This window comes from Paroedura picta, chromosome 6, assembly GCF_049243985.1.
Source record: "Paroedura picta isolate Pp20150507F chromosome 6, Ppicta_v3.0, whole genome shotgun sequence".
NCBI lineage: Eukaryota > Metazoa > Chordata > Lepidosauria > Squamata > Gekkonidae > Paroedura > Paroedura picta.
The window spans coordinates 2,528,084-2,549,683 of NC_135374.1; the positions used below are offsets into that span (position 1 = coordinate 2,528,084).

General features: G+C 55.1%; 1 protein-coding gene across 7 annotated transcripts in view; it reads right to left on the reverse strand.

The window, feature by feature from the left end:
• Positions 1-1,099: 1,099 nt before the first annotated feature.
• ARRB1 (arrestin beta 1) overlaps positions 1,100-21,600 on the reverse strand; it is a 101,179-nt gene continuing 80,678 nt past the window's right edge. For 4 of the 7 annotated variants that reach the window (XM_077341155.1, XM_077341149.1, XM_077341154.1 and 1 more), the window contains 11 exons: positions 20,334-20,393; positions 19,483-19,559; positions 17,818-17,953; positions 15,784-15,868; positions 12,578-12,650; positions 11,161-11,298; positions 8,930-9,013; positions 8,586-8,609; positions 6,466-6,536; positions 4,947-4,998; positions 1,100-3,881 (listed from right to left, as the gene is read on the reverse strand). In XM_077341155.1, the coding sequence (XP_077197270.1) occupies positions 3,770-3,881; positions 4,947-4,998; positions 6,466-6,536; positions 8,586-8,609; positions 8,930-9,013; positions 11,161-11,298; positions 12,578-12,650; positions 15,784-15,868; positions 17,818-17,953; positions 19,483-19,559; positions 20,334-20,393 (912 nt within the window). In that variant the 3' untranslated portion in view covers positions 1,100-3,769. The remainder of the gene's footprint in view (positions 3,882-4,946; positions 4,999-6,465; positions 6,537-8,585; positions 8,610-8,929; positions 9,014-11,160; positions 11,299-12,577; positions 12,651-15,783; positions 15,869-17,817; positions 17,954-19,482; positions 19,560-20,333; positions 20,394-21,600) is intronic. The other 3 variants (XM_077341151.1, XM_077341153.1, XM_077341152.1) reach the window with 3 other exon arrangements.

A 21,600-nucleotide genomic window follows, 5' to 3' on the forward strand; every position in this document is an offset into this window, starting at 1 on the left:
ACTGGAGATGCTGCCGGGGATTGAACTTGGGACCTCCTGCCTGCCAAGCAGAGGCTCTGACTCTGAGCCAGGATCTCAGGTCAATGTCTTTCCCATCCTCTCCTGCCTGGTCTTTTTCACTGGAGATGCTGCCGGGGATTGAACCGGGGACCTCCTGCCTGCCAAGCAGAGGCTCTGCCACTGAGCCAGGATCTCAGGTCAATGTCTTTCCCATCCTCTCCTGCCTGGTCTTTTTCACTGGAGATGCTGCCGGGGATTGAACCGGGGACCTCCTGCCTGCCAAGCAGAGGCTCTGCCACTGAGCCATGGCCCTTCTCCGAGTGGCAAGAGTTTAATTATGGACTTGAGGAGGTCTTACTCATTTGCATCTGCTGGGAGGGTCCCGTCATCCCCTTTCTGGGGTTTTATCCTCCCCCTCGGGTTAGGAGGGTGGCTCTTTTGGATGGGGTGCGTTTTTCAGTGGCTGCAGAGCAAGGGGGCCCTTCCAAAGGAGTCCAGATGTCAATTGTGGCCCTCTCACCCCCAAACACAGAGAGGCGCTTTCTCGATACTCATGTGGACATTCTGCACTTCCCAGCTCTCTACGCATCTCCTTACTCCAGTCAAGCTGGTCACGTTTTGTGTCATCCGCCTGCATCTGGACTCGGGCAGGCTCTCCTCTGCATCAGAGCCTGGAAGATGAGCAGGGCCAGCCCTGAATAGGGCTTGGATGGGAGACCCTCAAGGAAGCCCGGGTTGCTGCACAGGGGCAGGCGACGGCCAAGAACCTCTGAACGGCTCAGGCCTGGAAAACCCTCAATCCCGGCTGTCCCTTGATGGGAGAAGAAAAGGGCAGTTAGTGGCGGGAAGGATGTGCAAAAGGACACGAACCTGAGCAAGAAATTCCCCAGGACACTCTCTGGCATGGGAAGGCGATCGGAAGCCGCTTTGAGCCTCCTTCAGGTAGAGAAAAGTGGCATATAAGAACCAACTCTTCTTCTTCTTCTTCTTCCCTGATGAGCCATGCGGTGTGTTGCAAGCACAGCTGGGGGACACACCTGGGCGTCCTGGCTCAGCAAGGCAGGCGGGGGCTCAGCAAGAATCAAAACACACAGGCGGCTCGGAGGCGTGTTTTTATTTTATTTAAGATTAATAATAAACTAGAATAATTTATTTGACAAAACACGGAAACGTCACGTTACAAGGGAGGGACCGGAGAAGCGGGGGGAGGGAAGGGGGGGGGTCGTGTGCGTCGGTACAAAGGGACCACGTCGCAGATCGGAGGTCCCCCCCAGGGCTGCCGGTCTGCGGAGACTCCTTCGCTTGCTCTCGGCTTGGTGGCTTCGTTAAGAGCAGCGGCGTCTAATCTGGCGGGCCAGGCTGGATTCCCTACTCTTCCACATGCCCTCAGTGGGGTGACCTTGGGCTTGTCACAGTCCTGATAGTACTATTCTCACAGAGCTCTCTCAGCCCCGCCTACCTGTTGTAGGGAGAGGAAGGGATGGTGATTGTAAGCTGCATTGGGACTCTTTTGGGTAGTGAAAATCGGGGTATAAAACCAACTCTTCTCCTTGACTCCACATCCACCCACTAAGGGCCAAGGGGGGCCCTGAGACCCACAGACTCAACACTGGGGTTCTTCATGGGCGGGGGCACACACAATTGTTTGTGAAACGCCAGGCGGCAGGCTACCTCGCAGGGGTGGAGCTGAACTTGGGGACTGGTGAGCAAACCAGAGCTGGGGGGAGATCTGCTGATCGGCTTCGGGAGCCTTAAACAGGATCTCCCCCCCCCCCCGTTACTTAGCGGCATATCAAGAGCTATTGAACCCCTCCAGGTTTCTGCATGGTCAGATCCTTCCCATATTATCCAGCCCACAAGGTCCATTAACCTCATAAGACCCGTTCTCTGTGCCCCCCTCCCCACCTGACACAGGGCTTTTTCGGTGGGGGCCCCATGCACTTGGAATGCGCTTGGCAAGGAAGCTCACTTGGCACCCCCAGGCACCAAATCACCCCCCCCCCCCACATCTCATCTAGGGTTTGACTTAAGAGTGGGGAGTGTTTGTGAAACACAATTTCAGTTGGGACGATTTTAAGTCAGGGGTAGTCAAACTGCGGCCCTCCAGATGTCCATGGACTACAATTCCCACGAGCCCCTGCCAGCATTCGCTGGCAGGGGCTCATGGGAATTGTAGTCCATGGACATCTGGAGGGCCGCAGTTTGACTACCCCTCTTTTAAGTGGTCCGTGACCTTGTGCTGGTCTCTGTTTGCAAGCCGGGCTTTTAAAAATGCCGTCTTTTAAAACAAAGAGTTTTCACTGTTTTATGGCTGTCGTTCCAGAAGCCACAAGCGCCAAGTTCCCGGAGAGGCAGCACAAACCTTTCCCAAATAATGCTGTCAGTGGACGGTGGAAGTTAAGGCCAGGATTCTCCCCCCGCCCCCTTGTGCCCCTAGTTGGCAAGGCACCTGAGCACAGCCCAGGATGGGCCCCTGGAGGGCACGGCCAGCATGGTGTGTTGCTTAAGAGCAGTAGCTTCTAATCCCCATGCCTCCTCCACATGCAGCCAGCTGGGTGACCTTGAGCCAGTCCTAGTCCTGTTAGAGCTGTTTGGACTGAGCAGTTCTCTCAAAGCTCTCCCGGCCTTCCCTCCTCACAGGGTGTCTGTTGCGGGGAGAGGAAGGGAAGGAGATTGTAAGCGGCAGTGAAAAGTGGGGTACGAAAGCCAGCTCTTCCGGAAGGTATATGGCACACAGCTGCTTGAGAGCAGGACAGAACCCAAGCAAGGGGTGGGGTGAGGGCATCAAGCAGGGGCTGAGCATTGCCAGCCTGGGAAGATGCCCGCTCTGCCAGGCACATGCTGGTTCCACGGCCAAGAAACCTTTGGAGGTGAGAAGCAAGTTGATGTGGCCAGCCAAGGTTCTGTTAGAACCGGCAAAAAGGTTGAGTTTCTTTTTGGCCCCGTGGAGGGCCGGGCAGATGGTCACTCAGGCAAGATGACAGGACGGCATTGGACATGTTTAAACGAATGCTGAACTAGGAATGTTGTCGTCCCCTCCAAACCACCCCCTCTGAAGCCACAAAAAACTAAGAAATCCCCGGTTAAAAGCTGCTGAAAGCTCAGGATGGCCAGGATCCCGTTGTGTGACACCGTGGAGGGACAGAAGATGAGCTTGCTGGGCGGGGTCTACTTGAAGCGGCCTCCGGTCCCTGACTCCCCCCCCCCCTGAAACATACACAGCACAGATGGTCCGAGAAGTTCCCAAGCAAAGCAGAAAGATGACTGACAGCCGGTTGACCCTCACGGGTTGCCAGGGCTCAGATACACTGCGACTGAATGTGGAGGTTCTCTCTCTTTCTAGGCTCTCCTCCACAACCACTTCTAACCTTTCGAGGCCATCAGGATGCCCCCCCCCCTCCGTTAAACATATGTCCATTTGTCGTCTGTCCCGAATGCGACCGCAGGGCAGGATGCCCGATGCAATGTCACGAGTGCCAACGGGCTTTTTCTAGCCACACGCTTCTCCCCCCACCCACCCACCCACACACAACGGCACACACGCATGCCCACAACAGGAGTCGCAAACCAGCGAGCGCTCTTGGTGCCCGCAGAACTGCGGTTGGCACGGCTGCCCACACCCTGGCGAGGGGCCGGTGGACAAAGCTCGCGGGCACCGTCTTAGGAAACAAACAACGTATACAAAAGAGAGGCGGCCCCAGGCGAGGGCGTCTGATACGGTGAGACAAAGAGGAGGAAGTCGGAGGGGGCGGGTGGGGGGCAGGCCCGTTTATCTGTCGTTCAGCTGCGGGGAATTCGTGCCGTCCTCGTCTTCCTCTTTCTCATCCTTCATGCCTTTCAGCCGCTGCCGCGCAAAGTCTTCGAAGACGATATCGTCGTCACTGAGAGCGGGAGAGAGAAATGGTGCATCAGGCAGCTGGGGGGGGTGTGATGCCGCCTGGGGGTGCCCCAGGAGGAGGTAGTCAAGCTGATGATGAAAACAAAACGGAGAAAATACCCTGCCCCAAACCAGAGTCAAGAACAGGGGTAGTCAAACTGTGGCCCTCCAGATGTCCATGGACTACAATTCCCAGGAGCCCCCTGCCAGCAAATGCTGGCAGGGGGCTCCTGGGAATTGTAGTCCATGGACATCTGGAGGGCCGCAGTTTGACTACCCCTGGTCAGGAACCTGCAAAGGTCAACACCAGGGAAATGAACTTAAGCCTAGACAGGGCGTAACACAATTTTCAAAAATTACCGCACCAGTATTGATACGTATTCATCAAGTTAATACCCCAGGGCTTTTAGCATCGCCTCAATAAAATCAATACGCATGGATATATTCAGGACTATTCTGGCGCCTGAAGCTGGCTCCTGATTGGAAGCCCCTTTGGGCAGTGAAAAGCAGGGTATAAAACCAACTCTTCTTCTTTTCCGCCTCTACACACACAATCCCACTTGAAGGTTGCTTACAAGACAACGCAGCCTAGGACCCAAAAAGAGGGGCTTCCATGCCCCTTTTTTGTGGGGAGCTCAGTTCTGAGGACAGGGAGTTGCGTGGAGAAAAACAAGGCCAATCGCCCCAATTCGCTCAACTCACTTAAAAAGTTTGGGCGCAAGGAACCCGACCCAGACGGGACCGCGGGGGATCGACGACACGGGGGAGGCGCCGTCTTACTTTGGGTCTCCTGCTCGGCCACGCATGCGTACAAAGCCAGTGGGTGGGAGCGTGCAAAGAAGGGAGGGGAGAAAAGAGACATGCATTCCGTGCGTTAAAAGGTGAGGCGCAAGCAGCGGTCGAAGCGCAGGGTTTCACGCGGAAAGCAACATGCATCACAGTGGCCGATGGATGAGTTAGCCAGTTAGTACATCATGCGTGACACGGAATGAGGCGGGAACGTCCCCCAGCCCCATGCTTCTGCCCTGGCCCTCCCCACCTCCCCAGCCCACCCCCAGGGGCCACTTACTTTGTGTCCAGCTCTATGAGGTTTGTGTCAATGGGCGCTTCGTTTTCTGGAACTAAACACAATCACAGTGAATAGTTAGAGCTTCGGGGAGGTGATCCGTTATCTGACAACTCACGAATCCGGATCCCCTTTTTGCAAACCTGCCCCACGACTGCAGCTTGCATTCTTATTCTGTCGGGGGCAGGGGGGAAGAGTCTGAACCTGTCAATGCCGCCAATTCATCTGCATCGCGGGAAAATGAATTCCAGGCGTCAGATCGTAAAATAAATCAACAAGGACCGGAGCCTTTGAGTTGTCTCTGACCTCTTCCCAGAAGATATACCCTCAATCAATTTTTCCCATTTCGGCAACGGTCCAAGACGCAGCCAATCCAATCGTTCAATGGCACGGTTTAATGCCTTGGCCGCTTGTTTACGGTGGATATCTTCGTTGGAGTAAATGAATTGCCCGCTAAGGCAAAAGGTTCGTTTTCGCCCGGCCCCTTTGGAACGCCCGAGAAAGACATGGGGGGAGGGAATGAGGTCATCTAGCGGAAGACGCATCACGCTGTCAAAAATCCTTTTGGAATCGCAGGATCTGTTTTAGTGTCTGTCACATGCCTCCTTGGGGGTCCGCATCAAGGCGGAAGGGCCTTCCATCCATCAAGGTCAATACTGCCAACTCGGACTGACGGCTGCTCTTGATGGTCACAGACAGAGGTCTTTCCCATCCCCTCCTGCCTGGACCTTTCAACTGGAGATGCCGGGGATAAAACCTGGGACCTTCTGCAGGCCAAGCAGAGGCTCTGCCACTGAGCCAGGGTCTCAGGCCAAGGTCTTCCCCCTCCCCTCCTGCCTCGTCCTTCTAACTGGAGATGCTGCCGGGGATTGAACCTGGGACCTTCTGCCTGCCAAGCAGCGGCTCTGCCCCTCAGCCAGGGTCTCAGGCCAAGGTCTTTCCCATCCCCCTCCTGCCTGGTCCTTCTAACTGGAGATGGCTGGGATTGAACCTGGGAGCTCCTGCAGGCCAAGCAGAGGCTCTGCCACTGAGCCTCTCCCCGTGGCTTTCCAGGGTCTCAGACAGAGGTCTTTCCCATCACCTCCTGACCAGTCCCTTTAATAAGCGATGCCAGGTGTTAGAATCATAAAGTGGGAAAGGACCTCCAGGGTCATCTAGTCCAACCCTCTGCACAATGCAGGAAACTCACAACTACCTGCCCACCCGCAGTGACCCCCATCTCATGCCCAAGTGATCCCATCCTTCCCCTCCCCTCCTGCCTGGTCTAACTGGAGATGCTGCTGGGGATTGAACTGGGAACCTTCTGCAGGCCAAGCAGAGGCTCTGAGCCAGAGTCCCTCCCCGCCGTCTCCGGGTCTGCCGTGGTGCCAACAAGTGTGGGTGAGACCATCACCCAGCAGCTCACCTTGCCAGTGGCTCCTTTGCCCCAGTCCCTCCCTCCTCCCAGTCAAAATGGCGTCCCCTTGACAGGCCCTTAGGTGCCCCCACGTCCCCCTCTTCTCAGTTGCAACGTTCTACTCACCATCTCTGTGCAGAGGCTCCTCCTTGGGCTTCGGGTGCATGAGGGTGAAAGGCAATTCCACGGCCACGTCGCTGGAAAGAGACACGGAGAGTGAGCCCCAGGGAAGAAGAATCCCCATCTGCCTAGTGGTGTTTCCCCTCCTCCCTCAAGCAGCACCTCTCCCCTGAATCCAGACCCCACCTGATGCATTAAAAAAAAAAAACTTTCCAGTTGCACATCCCAACTCAAATTGGTCATTTTTGGGGGTTTCTGGCAGCACAAAAACGATGCACCAATTACCCTCTGCCAGCAGGGGGAGGCCTTGCTAGGAATTCTGAAGAAGAGCCACAAAAAAGGCACACCCTATAAAGGAGGGGGGGGGCATCCTATCACCATGCTGGGTCATCTGCAGCTGCTCGTTAATTTGCAGGCTGGAAAGGGAGGGATCGATGCTGGAAGTAAAACCTCTGGTGAACTTTCTCCAACACTGAGAACTGGAGAAACGGCCCCCCCGTGGAGTTCACGGGGACCGGAGAGGCTTTGGGCTGGACGCATTTATGAATGGGAAGAAAAGCCCCCCATGACAAGAGACTCCAGGTGGCAAAGGGTGGGGTGGGGGGGAATCGAAGCATGCAAAAGAACCTCAGAAGAGCCACACTGCAGGACACCAGGGAGGGTTCAGCCAGTCCAGCAACTAGCTTCAGTGGGTAGCACATCAGTGACCAAGAGAGAACCTGCAAACAGGGTTTATTGCCTCCTGGTCCTGGGGTAACCCGGGTTTATCCTCATGACTTCTGTGCAGTGTGTGTGCGTGCATGAGGGGAAGGATTTGTGTTTGCACAGAAGAGCACTCGATGAACAACAGTTACTAGGAAATGCAACCCATTTTTCACTGCTTCTGAATGTGGAGATTAAGAACGTAAGTCTGAAAGACCCTCAGAAGAGCCCTGCTGGGTCAGACCATGGAGGGCCCATCCAGTCCAGCCCCCCGTCTCACCCAGGGGCCAGCCAGTTCCTCTGCAGGGCCAGCCACAGGGCAGAGAGGCCGAGGCCTTCCCCTGAGAAGACCCTCAGGAGAGCCCTGCTGGGTCAGGCCAGGGAGGGTCCCTCCAGTCCAGCCTCCCGTCTCACCCAGGGGCCAGCCAGTTCCTCTGCAGGGCCAGCCACAGGGCAGAGAGGCCAAGGCCTTCCCCTGAGAAGACCCTCAGAAGAGCCCTGCTGGGTCAGACCAGGGAGGGTCCCTTCAGTCCAGCCTCCCTAGGGGCCAATCAGTTCCTCTGTTTCACCTTCCTTGCAGTCACAGTCCTGTTAGAGCTTTTCTCACAGACAAGTTCTGTTAGAGCTCTCCCAGTCCCACCTCCTGCTCAGAATGTCTGCTGTGGGGAGAGGAAGGAATGGGTATTGTAAGCCACTTTGAGACTCCTTCGGGCACTGAAAAGCGGGGCATAAAAACCGACTCTTCCGAGGTCCGCAGGATCTGCAAAATGGAGCTTTTCCGACGGCATCTAGTTGAGGCAAGGCTATGAAGACCACCAGAAGCCCCCCCCCCCCAGCCCCTCGGAACATCCCAGAACACCCAGATGGATCAGACTTTGGAACGGAAGGACGTTGACTGCTGACTTGTGATCGTTTTTAAGTCATTTAAATTAAATTTCACTGCTATTTTTTATTGGTTTTAAACTGTTATCCGCCTCCCCAAGACAGCTGTGCCGAGAGGGGTGTTTCTATAAATGCAATCGACCAATCAACTGAGGGGCTAACAGACTCAATTAGGTGGGTTTCTTAAGAATGGAAGAATAGCTCCGTGGGACCTCACGCAGGGTCCCTCTCATCCAGGCCCCAGTTTCCGGCCGTGACTCCCTCTCTTCACCCCCCAGGCTGGGCGGAAAGACCCAGGAAGGCATTGACCGTTTACGGTGACCCGAAATATGGGGAGCACCTTCCGAATTTGCAAAGACCCTCTTTGTCCAAGAGCACACAGACGACTCGTTTAACAAGAGAAAGAGAAATGGAGATGCCGGAGAGAAAAACAGGGTGGCTGCTGGGAGATGAAGAGGACACGGGGGGAGGGCAGCAGTGCGGGGGGATGAGCATGCTGGGGGGAGGGTCTGCGCCACAAGTGGCCACAGCGAGAGCGTTACCTGGACGCGAGATCTCCCAGCAGGCTGGCGTTACCAAAGGAGACGAGAGAATTAGTGACGGCTTGCAACGAGAATGCTTGCGTGGCCGGCAGGCCTCGAGACCCGGGTCTGGCCTCAGCCTCTGGGCCCCCAGACGCCCAACCCTCCAGCCGCAGGGTCAGGGTCTCCCGCATCCCCCTCCTGCTGAGGACTGCAGATTGCTACAAACCTCCTTGCCTGGGCAGGGGGAGGCATGCGCCCCGATGGTCCCAAGCCAATGGGGCTACAGGGGTCAAAGTCCATTGGGGGCAACTTTTGCAGCCACTAAGAGGCACGGTGGGAGGGCTTCCCCGAAGAGTACTCACCCTCCCCTGGAGACCACCAGCTTCACTTTGACTTTGTACGAGACAATGATGCCCAAGATCTCCTTGTTGGCGCCGTCTCTCAGCCTGAATGGGGAGAGCGACAGAAAGGAACGTGAGAGAGGAGGGGCTGGGCCATGGACCGCCTCCCTCCCTTCCCCCTTGTCTTTTGAGTGCGTTCGGGATGGAAAGAGTCACAGAGCCAGGGGCCACAATCAACGTCAACAGCAGCGGTCCTTATTGACCCTGTTTCTATCCCAGCATTCCTCCAAAGGACACAGGTGGTTGGCGCTCCTTCCGCTGTGCCCTCACAACGATCCTGTGAGGTAGGGGAGGCTGAGAGCCTATGACTGGTCCAAGGACACCCAGCATCCTTTTTCAGAGTGGGGAGGGATTTGAACCTGGGTCTTCCAGATCCTAGACCAGGGGTGGGCAAACTGTGGCCCTCCAGGTGTCCATGGACTACAATTCCCATGAGCCCCAGCCAGCATTCGCTGGCAGGGGCTCATGGGAATTGTAGTCCATGGACATCTGGAGGGCCACAGTTTGCCCACCCCTGTCCTAGACTTTTACCCTGGCCCAGAGATCCCCAACACGCCATGGTGTGGCCTCCATGTTTCCTGGTGTCCCTTCTTCCCGAAAGCAATCAGCCAGTCTTGGCTTGTCTTCTATTTATTTATTTATTCATTCATTCATTCGTTTGTTCATTCATTCATTCATTCATTCGTTCGTCCGTCCGTCCGTCCGTTCATTCATTTGACTTGTATACCGCTGCTCCCTGCAAGCTGGCTCGTGGCGGTTCACAGAAAATTAAAAAAAAAATAGACAACAAAGTCACATCATAAAAAACATATCTTAAAACAATCCCCAGTGCTCCTAAAAGCAAACTGGAGCCTCATAAAATTGGAGGTCTCCATACACATTTTTCTGGAGCAGTGACGACTTCAAAAGGAGGGCTTGTTGCCTGGCAACCAGCAGGAAGGAATCCTGGAGGGCTACAAAGCTGGTAGCTCTAGGAATCCCTGGAAACTGTAGGGTGAAGCCATAGAGTTTCTAGTGGTTCCTAGAGCGACCCGATGTAGCTTTCATTTCCCGCCCACAGAGGTTTCGTTGTGCCACACGTGACACTATGGGTTTTAAAAAAAAATCTTCTCCTGCAAGCAACAGAAACGGGGTGGGGGTGGCGGTGGGGGTGGGGAATGGGATGTCCTATTGAGGCAAGTCCAGAAGGAGTCACCAGTGGGCCAGGAGCGACTTCAAGCAAAAGCCACTGTTTCCCTCATGGCGTGGAGCTTCTCGGTTTTTCAAGATCGGCCTGAGCTCACGCGGTGGCCGTTTTGTGGCCCCTGCCTCGGTAGAGATTTCACAGTGCAACAGGTCCTCAAATTCCAAAATCACCCCACGCTCCACATGGCTGGGGCCCCCGGCTTTAGCCACTGCAGCGCACTCGGAGATGGCACACAAAGGTCCTCCCAGATGCCGCGCCCCCTCCTGGGCAGGCGCTCCATTGGCCAATGCCAACCTGCCCCACGATCCGTCCCTGCAGCCTCTGCCTGCGGCTTCCGCGCTTCTGCCGGCCCCTTCACGGATGACGGGCCGATAAGCACGTCTTTAATTGCTTGACACCCCTGATTATGACGCGAGGGCAACCAAGTGGAACTTCCAGCCTGTGGAGCTTCGTCTGGGCTGCTGTTCATAAAGGTCTGGGAGCAGAATGGCAGAAGGGCAGGCTCTGGGCTGGGGGGACAGGGAGAATGTGGGAAGAGAGGGGGGGAACCCACTTGGGACACAGGGGACCGGGGTCTGGGGACCACATGAGCTCGTCGGACAAGGCCCTGCTCTGGCTGGAGGAAGGGCAGCTGCCCTCTGGGGAATGCCTTTTGGGAAACTGATATCTAAAGAATGCTCTTTGAAGAGCCAGCCCTTTGGGGAAAGCCCTTTGGGGAATGCCCTTTAGGGTGTCGCCCTTTGGGGAATGCCCTTTAGGGTGTCGCCCTTTGGGGAATGCCCTTTAGGGTGTCACCCTTTGGGGAATGCCCTATAGGGTGTCACCCTTTGGGGAATGCCCTTTGAGCAGGCACCCTTTGAGGAATGCCCACCACTTCTGCCACTGCACCATGAATGTGAGGGTGGGCATGGCGAGATTCCCCCGGCAACCCAGCTCTCTCCCGACATGACCCCTGGGGAACCCCAGTCCCTGCTGCGACAGGGCAGTGACCCCCACCCCCACTCACAGCGTGCTGGAAGCCAGATTGGTGTCCTCGTGCTTCAGTTTGCCGTCCAAGGCCAGACCACGCTTCTCCCGGTTGCTGGCCAGGAACGGAGTCAGCGTGTAGACCTTGCAGAACGTCGAACTTGGCGCCACCACGTCGCTGGGGATTAAGGCCGCAGGTCAGCGGGAGAGCAGCGGGAAGCGAATCTGAACTTTGCGCCTCCCCCGGGAAGGGAGAGCCCCCCCCCTCCCCACAACTTTTCCCAGCAGCAAACGGGACACGATGTTAGCCAGTATGTTCGGAGAATCCTAACTGGGAATTCAGGGACTCTGATTCAGGGTCTCTGATTTGCCAGTTTGTTCCACGGAGGTCGAGAAAAAGGGGTGGGCATCTTTTTCAGATGGAGTGGGGCAGGGATCCTCAACCTGCGGTCCTCCAGATGTCCACGGACTACAATTCCCATGAGCCCCTGCCAGCAAATGCTGGCAGGGGCTCATGGGAATTGTAGTCCATGGACATCTGGAGGACCACAGGTTGAGGATCCCTGGAGTGGGGCATTTCGGCCTTAGCCCACTTTGGAGGGCACCGAGATGGGCACCCATTGGGAGTCCAGCTCCCAGGGCAGAAGAGGAGTTCAGCCCTGAGGTGTAGCACTCTGCTCCGAATGGCCTTCCAGCAGCTCAGAGGTGGCTTGGGCAACTCATCCGGGTTGCAACAGCTGCATCTGGGCGGTGCTGATGCCCCTGGGATGATGGCTGGGCTGCTCAAGGGCCCCCATTTGCTCCCCTCTGAGCCACACCCTGCCCCACGCCCCTCCTCGCTCACACATACGCAGACAGAGGGAAAAGCTGTGGCACAGAGGGCTTGACGCGGTTCTCCTCGATCTCGATCTCCCTTCCTGGCCACTGAGATCTCCTACCCACATCTAACCAGGTGCCGCCTACGTGCTAGGCTCTGCCACCTTGCAAGGGGCCTTCTCCACTGAAGGGGACAGGGCAGGGGGTCCCAACAGGGCGCCCAGGGGGCACTGCACCCCTGACACTCACCCAGTGCTTTCAGAAAGGGGTTGGGGGAACCAGGTGGCATTTCCCCCAGAAGAACTTCAGACTGGCCACCAGCAATCTAAACCGTGTTGCTGGAGCTACACTCCAGGGTCGGTTTTATTCTCATCCTCCCACAACAGCCGTTTCTGCGACTGGCTGAGAATCCCAAAGATGCACGCAGGATTAAAAACGTTGCATGTTCCTCCTATGCCCAGCTGCTGTGAGATCCAGCTGTGCAACTTCGGCTCACCCTCCCTCCCTCCCTCCCTCCGTGCTCTTTGTTCCCAGGTGGGATTTTGATTGGCAGCTCCGCTCCTCGAGGGCGGGGCTAAGCGGGTTCTGCTCGTGGCATGAGGCCGTGGACGCTGACGGGACGGGCCAGAGGCCGTACTCACTCGGATTCCTCCACGGCGACCGGGCACTTGTACTGGGCCGTGTTGAAGAGGCAGATGTCGGCGTACTGGCGAACTGGGAGGGGAGAGCAGGAGGCCGAGGGAGAGAGAGAGAGAGAAAAGAAAGGGGGCATTAAAGGCAAGTGACGGCAGGTATGGAGGGCAGCAAGGTAGCGGGCATGATTCCTGAACTACTTCCCATGCCCCATATTATGGCACCTTAAGGCAGGGGTAGTCAACCTGTGGTGCTCCAGATGTCCATGGACTACAATTCCCATGAGCCCCTGCCAGCAAACGCTGGCAGGGGCTCATGGGAATTGTAGTCCATGGACATCTGGAGCACCACAGGTTGACTACCCCTGCCTAAAGGGACACACATTCAGTGATCCTGGGTACTTGGGACCAGGTTTCTGTATCATTGAAGATTTTGTAGAATCAGTGCATTACCCGGAGAAGACGACCAAGGATCGCTATATTAACTTTCAGCAACCAACACAACATATAAGAACGCAACTCTTGGTCTGGATTTATACGTGACCTTCTTTTTTTTTTTCTTCTTTAAAATAGTTTATATTATTGACCGCCGGGGAAGCCCTTATGTCCGAAATGCGTATGGTCTGGTTGGTCGTTGGATACATTCATGAGTTGTATTGATGAATTCAGTACAGCTTGTGTAAAGGTCAGTTTGGTGTCTGTGATATTCTGATAGGAACAAGGAGAGTTGGTTCTTATCTGCCGCTTTTCTCTACCCGAAGGAGGCTCAAAGCGGCTTCCAATCACCTTCCCTTCCTCTCCCCACAACAGGCACCCTGTGAGGCAGGTGAGGCTAAGAGAGCTCTGGCAGAAATGCTCTGCAAGAACAGCTCTGACTGGACTGTGACCAGCCCGAGGTCTCCCAGCTGGTTGCGTGTGGAGGAGGAGCGGGGAATCAAGCCCGGCTCACCAGATTAGAAGCCGCTGCTCTTAACCCCGACAACCAGGCTGGCTCCTGTTATGTGAAGGTGAAATCATGTAAAGTCTGACATTCAGACCTTACGTTTGTTTTCAAAATTTTAGCCACTGGGTAAAAAGGTAAAGGTAAAGGTATCCCCTGTGCAAGCACCGGGTTATGCCTGACCCTTGGGGTGACGCCCTCCAGCGTTTTCATGGCAGACTCAATACGGGGTGGTTTGCCAGTGCCTTCCCCAGTCATTACCGTTTACCCCCCAGCAAGCTGGGTACTCATTTTACCGACCTCCCAAGGATGGAAGGCTGAGTCGACCCTGAGCCGGCTTCTGGGATTGAACTCCCAGCCTCATGGGCAAAGCTTCAGACTGCATGTTTGCTGCCTTACCACCCTGCGCCACAAGAGGCTCTTTAGCCACTGGGTACACCACATATAATAATTATATTTTCCTAATTTTTTATCTAAAGTCGCTTGGCCCTTTCGACAGGGTACCACTATCCCTGCCCTTCTGGCCTCGACCCTGTTTTCTTTCAGAGCTGTGTGTCATTCTGACACGGCAAACCAATTCTGCTAAAAGTGATACAACCTGGGTGCCAGGAACGGCCTCGGTCTCAGACCCGGTATGAATGATGCAGATTAAGCAACCAGACAGGCAGCAGCTGTGAACGAAATCCAAGCTCACCAGAACTTCATTCATTATGAAGCAAACAAAACCCAGCATCTGAGCAAGGGAGCAGGTTCAAAGGGGAAAGCCTAACTTTCGACCAGAGGGAGTCAAACTGTGGCGCTCCAGATGTCCGTGGACTACAATTCCCATGAGCCCCTGCCAGTATGGCAGGGGCTCATGGGAATTGTAGTCGAAGGACATCTGGAGCACCACAGTTTGCTCACCTCTGCTTTCGAAGATGGCTTTGTATGTCGCTGTAGATACCTGCTCAGGAGAGGCATTCCCTCCCAGTCATTAGCAAAGGTGGAATGCCTCTCCAAATGGGGAATGCCTCTTCAGCTACGGAATGCCTCTTCTTGGAGAGGCATTCGCTGTTTTCTAGTGATGTTTGAAAAGGAACAACTTGAATCTAATGCAAACGAGGGGAGAGGCAGAGAACTCTGCAGGGAGCGGAGAAGGTGGACCTCACTGGGCAGCTGGCAACAGGGCCAACCCCCTCTTTGGCACTTCGGTTTAATCGGGCATTGCCTCTGCCAACTTGAGGGCTAGAAATGGGTCTTCCTAATACAGATTATAAGAAGAGCTTCACAGGATCAGACCAGTGAGGGTCCATCTAGTCTGTTGGCTTGTCTCACGCAGTGGTCGGGCATTTCTTCTGGAGGCCCAAGCAAGAGGGCACCATATGCCAAGGCCTTCCCTGGATGTTGCCTCCTGGCTCTGGAATTCTGAGGCTGACTGCCTCTGAACATGGAGGTTCCCTTTAGTCACCATGCTAGGAGTCACTGTTAGGCCTCTCCTCTGTGAATCCGGCCCTCTTTCGAAGCCCTCTGTGCCTGTGGCCGTCGCTGCATCCTCTGGCAGCGAATTCTCCCTCCCTGTATAAAGTGGTCTTTCCTTTTGTCCATCCTGAACCTACAGCCCATGAGCTTCATTGGACCAAGCCCTATGAAGATAGGTTGAGGGACTTGGGAATGTTCAGCCTGGAGAAAAGGAGGCTGAGAGGGGACATGATAGCCCTCTTTAAGTATTTGAAAGGTTGTCACTTGGAGGAGGGCAGGATGCTGTTCCCGTTGGCTGCAGAGCAGAGGACACGCAGTAATGGGTTTAAACTTCAAGTACAACGACATAGGCTAGATATCAGGAAAAAAATGTTCACAGTCAGAGTAGTTCAGCAGTGGAATAGGCTGCCTAAGGAGGTGGAGAGCTCCCCCTCACTGGCAGTCTTCAAGCAAAGGCTGGATACACACTTTTCTTGGATGCTTTAGGATGCTTAGGGCTGATCCTGCGTTGAGCAGGGGGTGGGACTAGATGGCCTGTGTGGCCCCTTCCCACTCTATGATTCTATGATTCTATGATTCTTTCAAGCACGATCCAGCTAGGAGAGGGAGAAGAGGTCCTCCTGGCCATCTTTCTCCATCCCAACCTCCTGAGGATGCTGACTTTTGCCCTGCAAGTGGTGGTGATGATGAAATTGCCCAGCCTTTTGCTCTGGCATGGCCGGGAGGCCTTAGCTAGAAGCCGGACAAGCTTCAAAACTGAGGCATTTCCCTCCCATCTGGGAGTCCACGATAAAGGGGGTCAAGCAAGCCCTTTTACCTGAGATTTTAATCTTCTTCACCGTTTTGTTGGTGTTGTTCGTCACGTGGACATTAACGTTGATTGGTTCTCCGTGGTAGTAAATCTGCACAGAGGGCAAAGGGAATTTTAATTGAAGGAAAGCAAGGAGTGGGGCATCTTAGAGAGAACACCTTGGCTCTTGGTGCCCTTTCGTACGTACCTCGAGCAACTAAATAACAATAACAAAAACAACAACAATAATAACTATTATTATTATTATTATTTCATTTTATTTTTATAGCCCGCCCTTCCTGGTTGGCTCGGGGTCACAAGAGGAATGTACATGCAATAAAATTACATGGATAACAATGAAGCTTTTCAAATTAAATTATTAAACTATACTAATTGATATTATTAATTCATTCAACGGCCACATTTCTGCTGGGCAGTGGGTCTGAGGATGGTGCATTCTCAGTTTTGTGAGGAGGGGGGTCAGCCTTGTTTTGGCCTTCGTTTCCTGGCCGCAGACCATTAAGGGCTTTGAAGGCTAGCACCAAAACCTCAGACCTGATCCAGTCTCTGATCCGGAGCCAGTGCAGGTAGGAGATCACCAGCACAATATCGCCTCTCCATTGGGTCCTGGTAAGGACTCATTCCCCTTTTGGGGTCAGGAAGAGGGTTTCCTCCAGGCCAGAACGGCCCAGGGATTGTGGAGGGGTTTGGCAGTTGTTGTTTTTTCTTTTCTTTTCCTCTGGGCATAGAGCAGGGGGTCCCTATGGAAGGGGGAGAAGGTAGCTGTGAATTTCCTGCACAAGGAAGAAGGTTGGACTAGATGACCTGAGGGCAGGGGTACCCAAACTGTAGCTCTCTGGACGTCCATTAACTACTATTCGCATGAGGATCTCAGGTCGAGGTCTTTCCCCTCCCCTCCTGCCTGGTCCTTTTAACTGGAGATGCTGCTGGGGATTGAACCTGGGACCTTCTGCCTGCCAAGCGGAGGCTCCGCTACTGAGCCTGGGTCTCAGGCCAAGGTCTTTCCCCTCCCCTCCTGCCTGGTCCTACCTGGAGATGCTGGTGATAGAACTGGGGACCATCTGCAGGCCAAGCAGAGGCTCTGCCACTGAGTCAGGGTCTCAGGCCAAGGTCTTTCCCCTCCCCTCCTGCCTGGTCCTACCTGGAGATGCTGGTGATAGAACTGGGGACCTTCTGCAGGCCAAGCAGAGGCTCTGCCACTGAGTCAGGGTCTCAGGCTAAGGTCTTTCCCATCCCCTCCTGCCTGGTCCTTTTCACTGGAGATGCTGCTGGGGATTGAACCTGGGACCTTCTGCCTGCCAAGCAGAGGCTCTGCCACTGAGCCAGGATCTCAGGCTAAGGTCTTCCCCATCCCCTCCTGCCTGGTCCTTTTCACTGGAGATGCTGCTGGGGATTGAACCTGGGACCTTCTGCCTGCCAAGCAGAGGCTCTGCCACTGAGCCAGGATCTCAGGCTAAGGTCTTTCCCCTCCCCTCCTGCCTGGTCCTTTTCACTGGAGATGCTGCTGGGGATTGAACCTGGGACCTTCTGCCTGCCAAGCAGAGGCTCTGCCACTGAGCCAGGGTCTCAGGCCAAGGTCTTCCCCATCCCCTCCTGCCTGGTCCTTTTAACTGGAGATGCCGGGGATTGAACCTGGGACCTTCTGCCTGCCAAGCAGAGGCTCTGCCACTGAGCCAGGGTCTCAGGCCAAGGTCTTCCCCATCCCCTCCTGCCTGGTCCTTTTCACTGGAGATGCTGGGGATTGAACCTGGGACCTTCTGCCTGCCAAGCAGAGGCTCTGCCACTGAGCCAGGGTCTCAGGCCAAGCTCTTTCCCCTCCCCTCCTGCCTGGTCCTTTTCACTGGAGATGCTGCCGGGGATTGAACCTGGGACCTTCTGCAGGCCAAGCACAGGCTCTATCCCCTCCTGCCTGGTCCCTTTGAGTGGAGACCCTGGGGATTGAACCTGGGACCTTCCGCATGCCAAACGGGGGCTCTGCCACTCAGCCACGGCCCCTTTACAACCTCAGGAGCCCCAGAACGGCCCAGCCAGCCAGGATACCTCCTTGTCCAGGGACGCCTCGAGGTGCAAAGGTTTGTCGGACATGAGGAACTGCCGGGTGGTCTCTGCCATGGGCTGGGGTCCTGGCCGCTCCGGTGCATACTGGACTTTGCGGATCACCAAGCGCACGGAGTTCCTGTAGGAGCATCGAGAATTAGGTTGCGTCTGTCCTGCAGACTGGAGTCCAGTCCACAGTGGCCGCCAAACTCCCCCGAGGGAGGCTGGGAACTGTAGTTTCAGGAAAAGCAGGACAAGGGCTTTCTCCAAAAGGGAAGGCACCATCACAGCATACAACACGCCCTGGGGGAAGAGACCCACCGCGTAGCATCCTTGTTTTAGCCTCACAACTACTCCAGAGCATAAAATGTTACACAGAAAAGGTGGGATTTGAATCCAGGTCTTCCGGATTTTAATCTAAAGTTCTAGCCCTGTACTGCCGAGCATGATGGTAATAGGAAAGCCCAATATCCCCCCCCCCACCTTCCCAACAACTGACATTGAACAGCACACTGTTGCTGTACATGGAGGCTCTATTGTAGTGTTTTGCTAGAAAGATATAGAGGTCTGAGGAAGATCAGGGAAACCTGAGTGCGAATCCCCATTCTGTAGTAGAGGCTTGCTGGCTAGCCTCAGGCCAGTCACATGCTCACATGCCTGCCCTACCTTGCAGGGCTGTTGTGAGAGTAAACAGGAGGCGAGAATGATGTAAGCTGCTTTGGGTCCCTCTGGGGAGAAAGGCAGGGTCTACATTAAGACGATCAATCAATTTGTCATGATCAATGTCCCCTGGTGTATCTGTCCCCCCCCCCCCCCCCGTAACTAGTTAGAGGCCGCTGACCCATCCTCCAATTTAAGCCAGTCTGTATCGCTATGTCCTGCGGGGGAATAATCCACAATAGATAAACTGAGATGCTAAAATCCACCAGGCAGGATCGTGTCACTTGAGAGGACACAATTTCAGGGCAAGACCCGAAAGCCACAGGTTCGAATCCCCACGTAGCCAGGGTGATGATGATGAAGAAGAAGAAGAAGAAGAAGAGTTGGTTCTTAGATGCCGCTTTTCCCTACCCGAAGGAGGCTCAAAGTGGCTTCCAGTCGCCTTCCCTTTCCTCTCCCACAACAGACACCCTGTGAGGTGGGTGAGGCTGAGAGAGCCCTGAGATTACTGAAGAAGAAGAGTTGGTTCTTAGATGCCGCTTTTCCCTACCCGAAGGAGGCTCAAAGTGGCTTACAGTCGCCTTCCCTTTCCTCTCCCCACAACAGACAGCCTGTGGGGTGGGTGAGGCTGAGAGAGCCCTGATATCACTGCTCAGTCAGAACACCTCTATCAGTGCTGTGACTAGAACCTGCAGGGGGCCCCTATCTGCACTGCACAGCCCAGCCCAGCCCAGCCCAGCCCAGCCCAGCCTGATTCCATCAGATCACGGAAGCTAAGCCAGGTCGGCCCTGCCTGGCATTGGGATGGGAGACCTCCAAGGAAGGCCAGGGTTGCTATGCAGAGCCAGGCCACGACTGACCACCTCTGGGAACCTCTCTCGCCTTGAAAACCCAAAGGGGTTGCCATTCTTCTGCTGCCACCTGACGGCTCTTCGCACACGCGCACCCGGATGGTGCCACGGAGACGGCCGCGCCCCCTTCCCCAGCTAGTGCAGCAGAATGAATGACCTGGCACACCTCTTGTGGATCTTCTCCTCCAGATTCTCCGCGCAGAAGGCTTTCACCTCGTAGTCGACGCCACATGCCTGGGGAGGGAAAGTGAGCGGAACTGGATGGACATCAAGGGCAGGAAGCAGAGAGCTACTGCCGCTCCCTTTTCATCTCTTCTCTTTGATTTTACCTCTGTCATCATCACAGGTGGTGTGGAAACAGCCCTCCTCTACCAGAGGTGGGAACGCTCAGGGACAGTTCTGTGGGACTGCAGCCATGACCTTCTCCACGAAGGCTATCATGACACCCCTTCTTTTGAGGCAGAAAATGTCCCCAGTCTGGATAGAGAGACCTGGTTCGGGTTCCCCAAGATCAGCATCACCCCAGTTCTCCGTCAAAGTGCAACGGAGCATTAACTGGACCACCTTCAAGGACGCTGAAGTGCATTGATTTATTTTGTCCCCAGTGGTCAGCAGGGGGCACTGTTGTGCTTCTCAACGCAGGTCTTTTTTTTTTTTTTTTTAAGAAATAGGTTGTAATTATTGTGAAGCAAGCTTCCAAAACAGGATCCTGGAGCAGCTTCAGGATGGGTAACAAGTACAACAAGAATTCCAGGGTAGATTAGTATTTGGGCAGGAGACCAGTAAGGAACTGCAGGGTGGTTCTGCAGAGGCGGGAGATGTCCACCCACCTCCCCGTGTTCCTTGTCTTGACACCACCGTAAGTCAGCCACAACTTGAGGGAACCTTCCATTCACCACCGAGCTACCGGGAGTCAGAAAGTTGCCCCCTCCTCTTCCAACTACAGAGGTTTTCTTGAGAGAACCCCCCCCCTCCGCTCACCCCACGCCCCAACAGCCCATGTTTTACCTTTCCTGTGTCTTCAGGGCCAGGCTGAAGCGTCACGGAACAGGGGAGATTGGGAAGGATCTGGAATGGAAAGGGAGCTGCGTCAGCGACAGCCCTGCAGGGTGGGCTGACAAACCCAAGGCCTCCCATTGTGCATCAACAGCTGACTTCTCGGCTGGGAATCCCGGGAGCAATTGATCCCCCGGCCTTGCGCCCACCGTAAGAGGAGCAGGAGGCGACATCCAGAAACATGCGGTGCCGTCACACGCGGTCGGACAGACACACAGGCGGGCAGCAGAGAAGGAAAAGAGGGGAAACTCGACCCAAAGGCACAAAATCAACTCGTTTAATAAGAAAGCAGCACCTCGATTCTGTGAACTGGCAGATGGGGAGTGGGTGGGCAGAAGGGATTGTGTTGGTGCCTGGCTCTCGTGGCCCTTTCTTGCATGCCCAGGGAAATGCCCATCACCACTTTGGGTTAACGGTTAGGGAGACAAATTTCCTAGAGGCCAGACTGGCCAGGGATTCTGGGGAATTTTTTCTTTTTTTGGGGGGGGGATCAGGGGGGTATGGAATTGGGGTCACTGCGGAGAGGCAGGTAGTGGTGAGTTTCCTGCCTTCTGCAGGGAGTTGGACTAGATGACCCGAGAGGCCCCTTCCAGCTCCCATGATTCTATGCACCAAAAGAGGAAACCTCAATGGCAGCAGAAAACCAGGCTGGGAGAAGCGGAGGCAGAACTGTACAAAAGCAGAGTCTGGAATGTGGAAAAGAGAACTGGAAAGGCAGGCAGAGGGAGGGAGGGAGGCAGGGAGGGAGATAGGGAAGGGAAGGAGAGAGCGAAGGGAAAAGGGAGGGAGGGAGGGAGGAAGAAAGGAGGGATGAAGAGGGAAAGAGGAAAGAGGGGGGAGAGGGAGGGAGAGAGCGAGGGAGGAATGGCGGGAAGGAGAGAGTGAGGGGGAAAGGGAGAGAGGGAGGGAGGGAGGGAAGGAGAGAGGAAGAAAGGAGGGATGAAGAGGGAAAGAGGAAAGGAGAGAGGAAGGGTGGGAGGGAGGGAGGAAAGGCTGGCAGGAAGGGGGAGAGGGGGGAGGGAAGAGAGCGGGAGGGAGAGAGGAATGAAGGAGAGAGAGAGGGAGGGAGGGAGGGAGGGAAGGGAGGGGAGGGAAGGAGAGAGGGAGGGGGAAAGGGAGAGATGGAGGGAGGGAGGGAAGGAGAGAGGAAGAAAGGAGGGAGGAAGAGAGAAAGAGGAAAGAAGGGAGAGAGGAAGGGTGGGAGGGAGGAAAGGCTGGC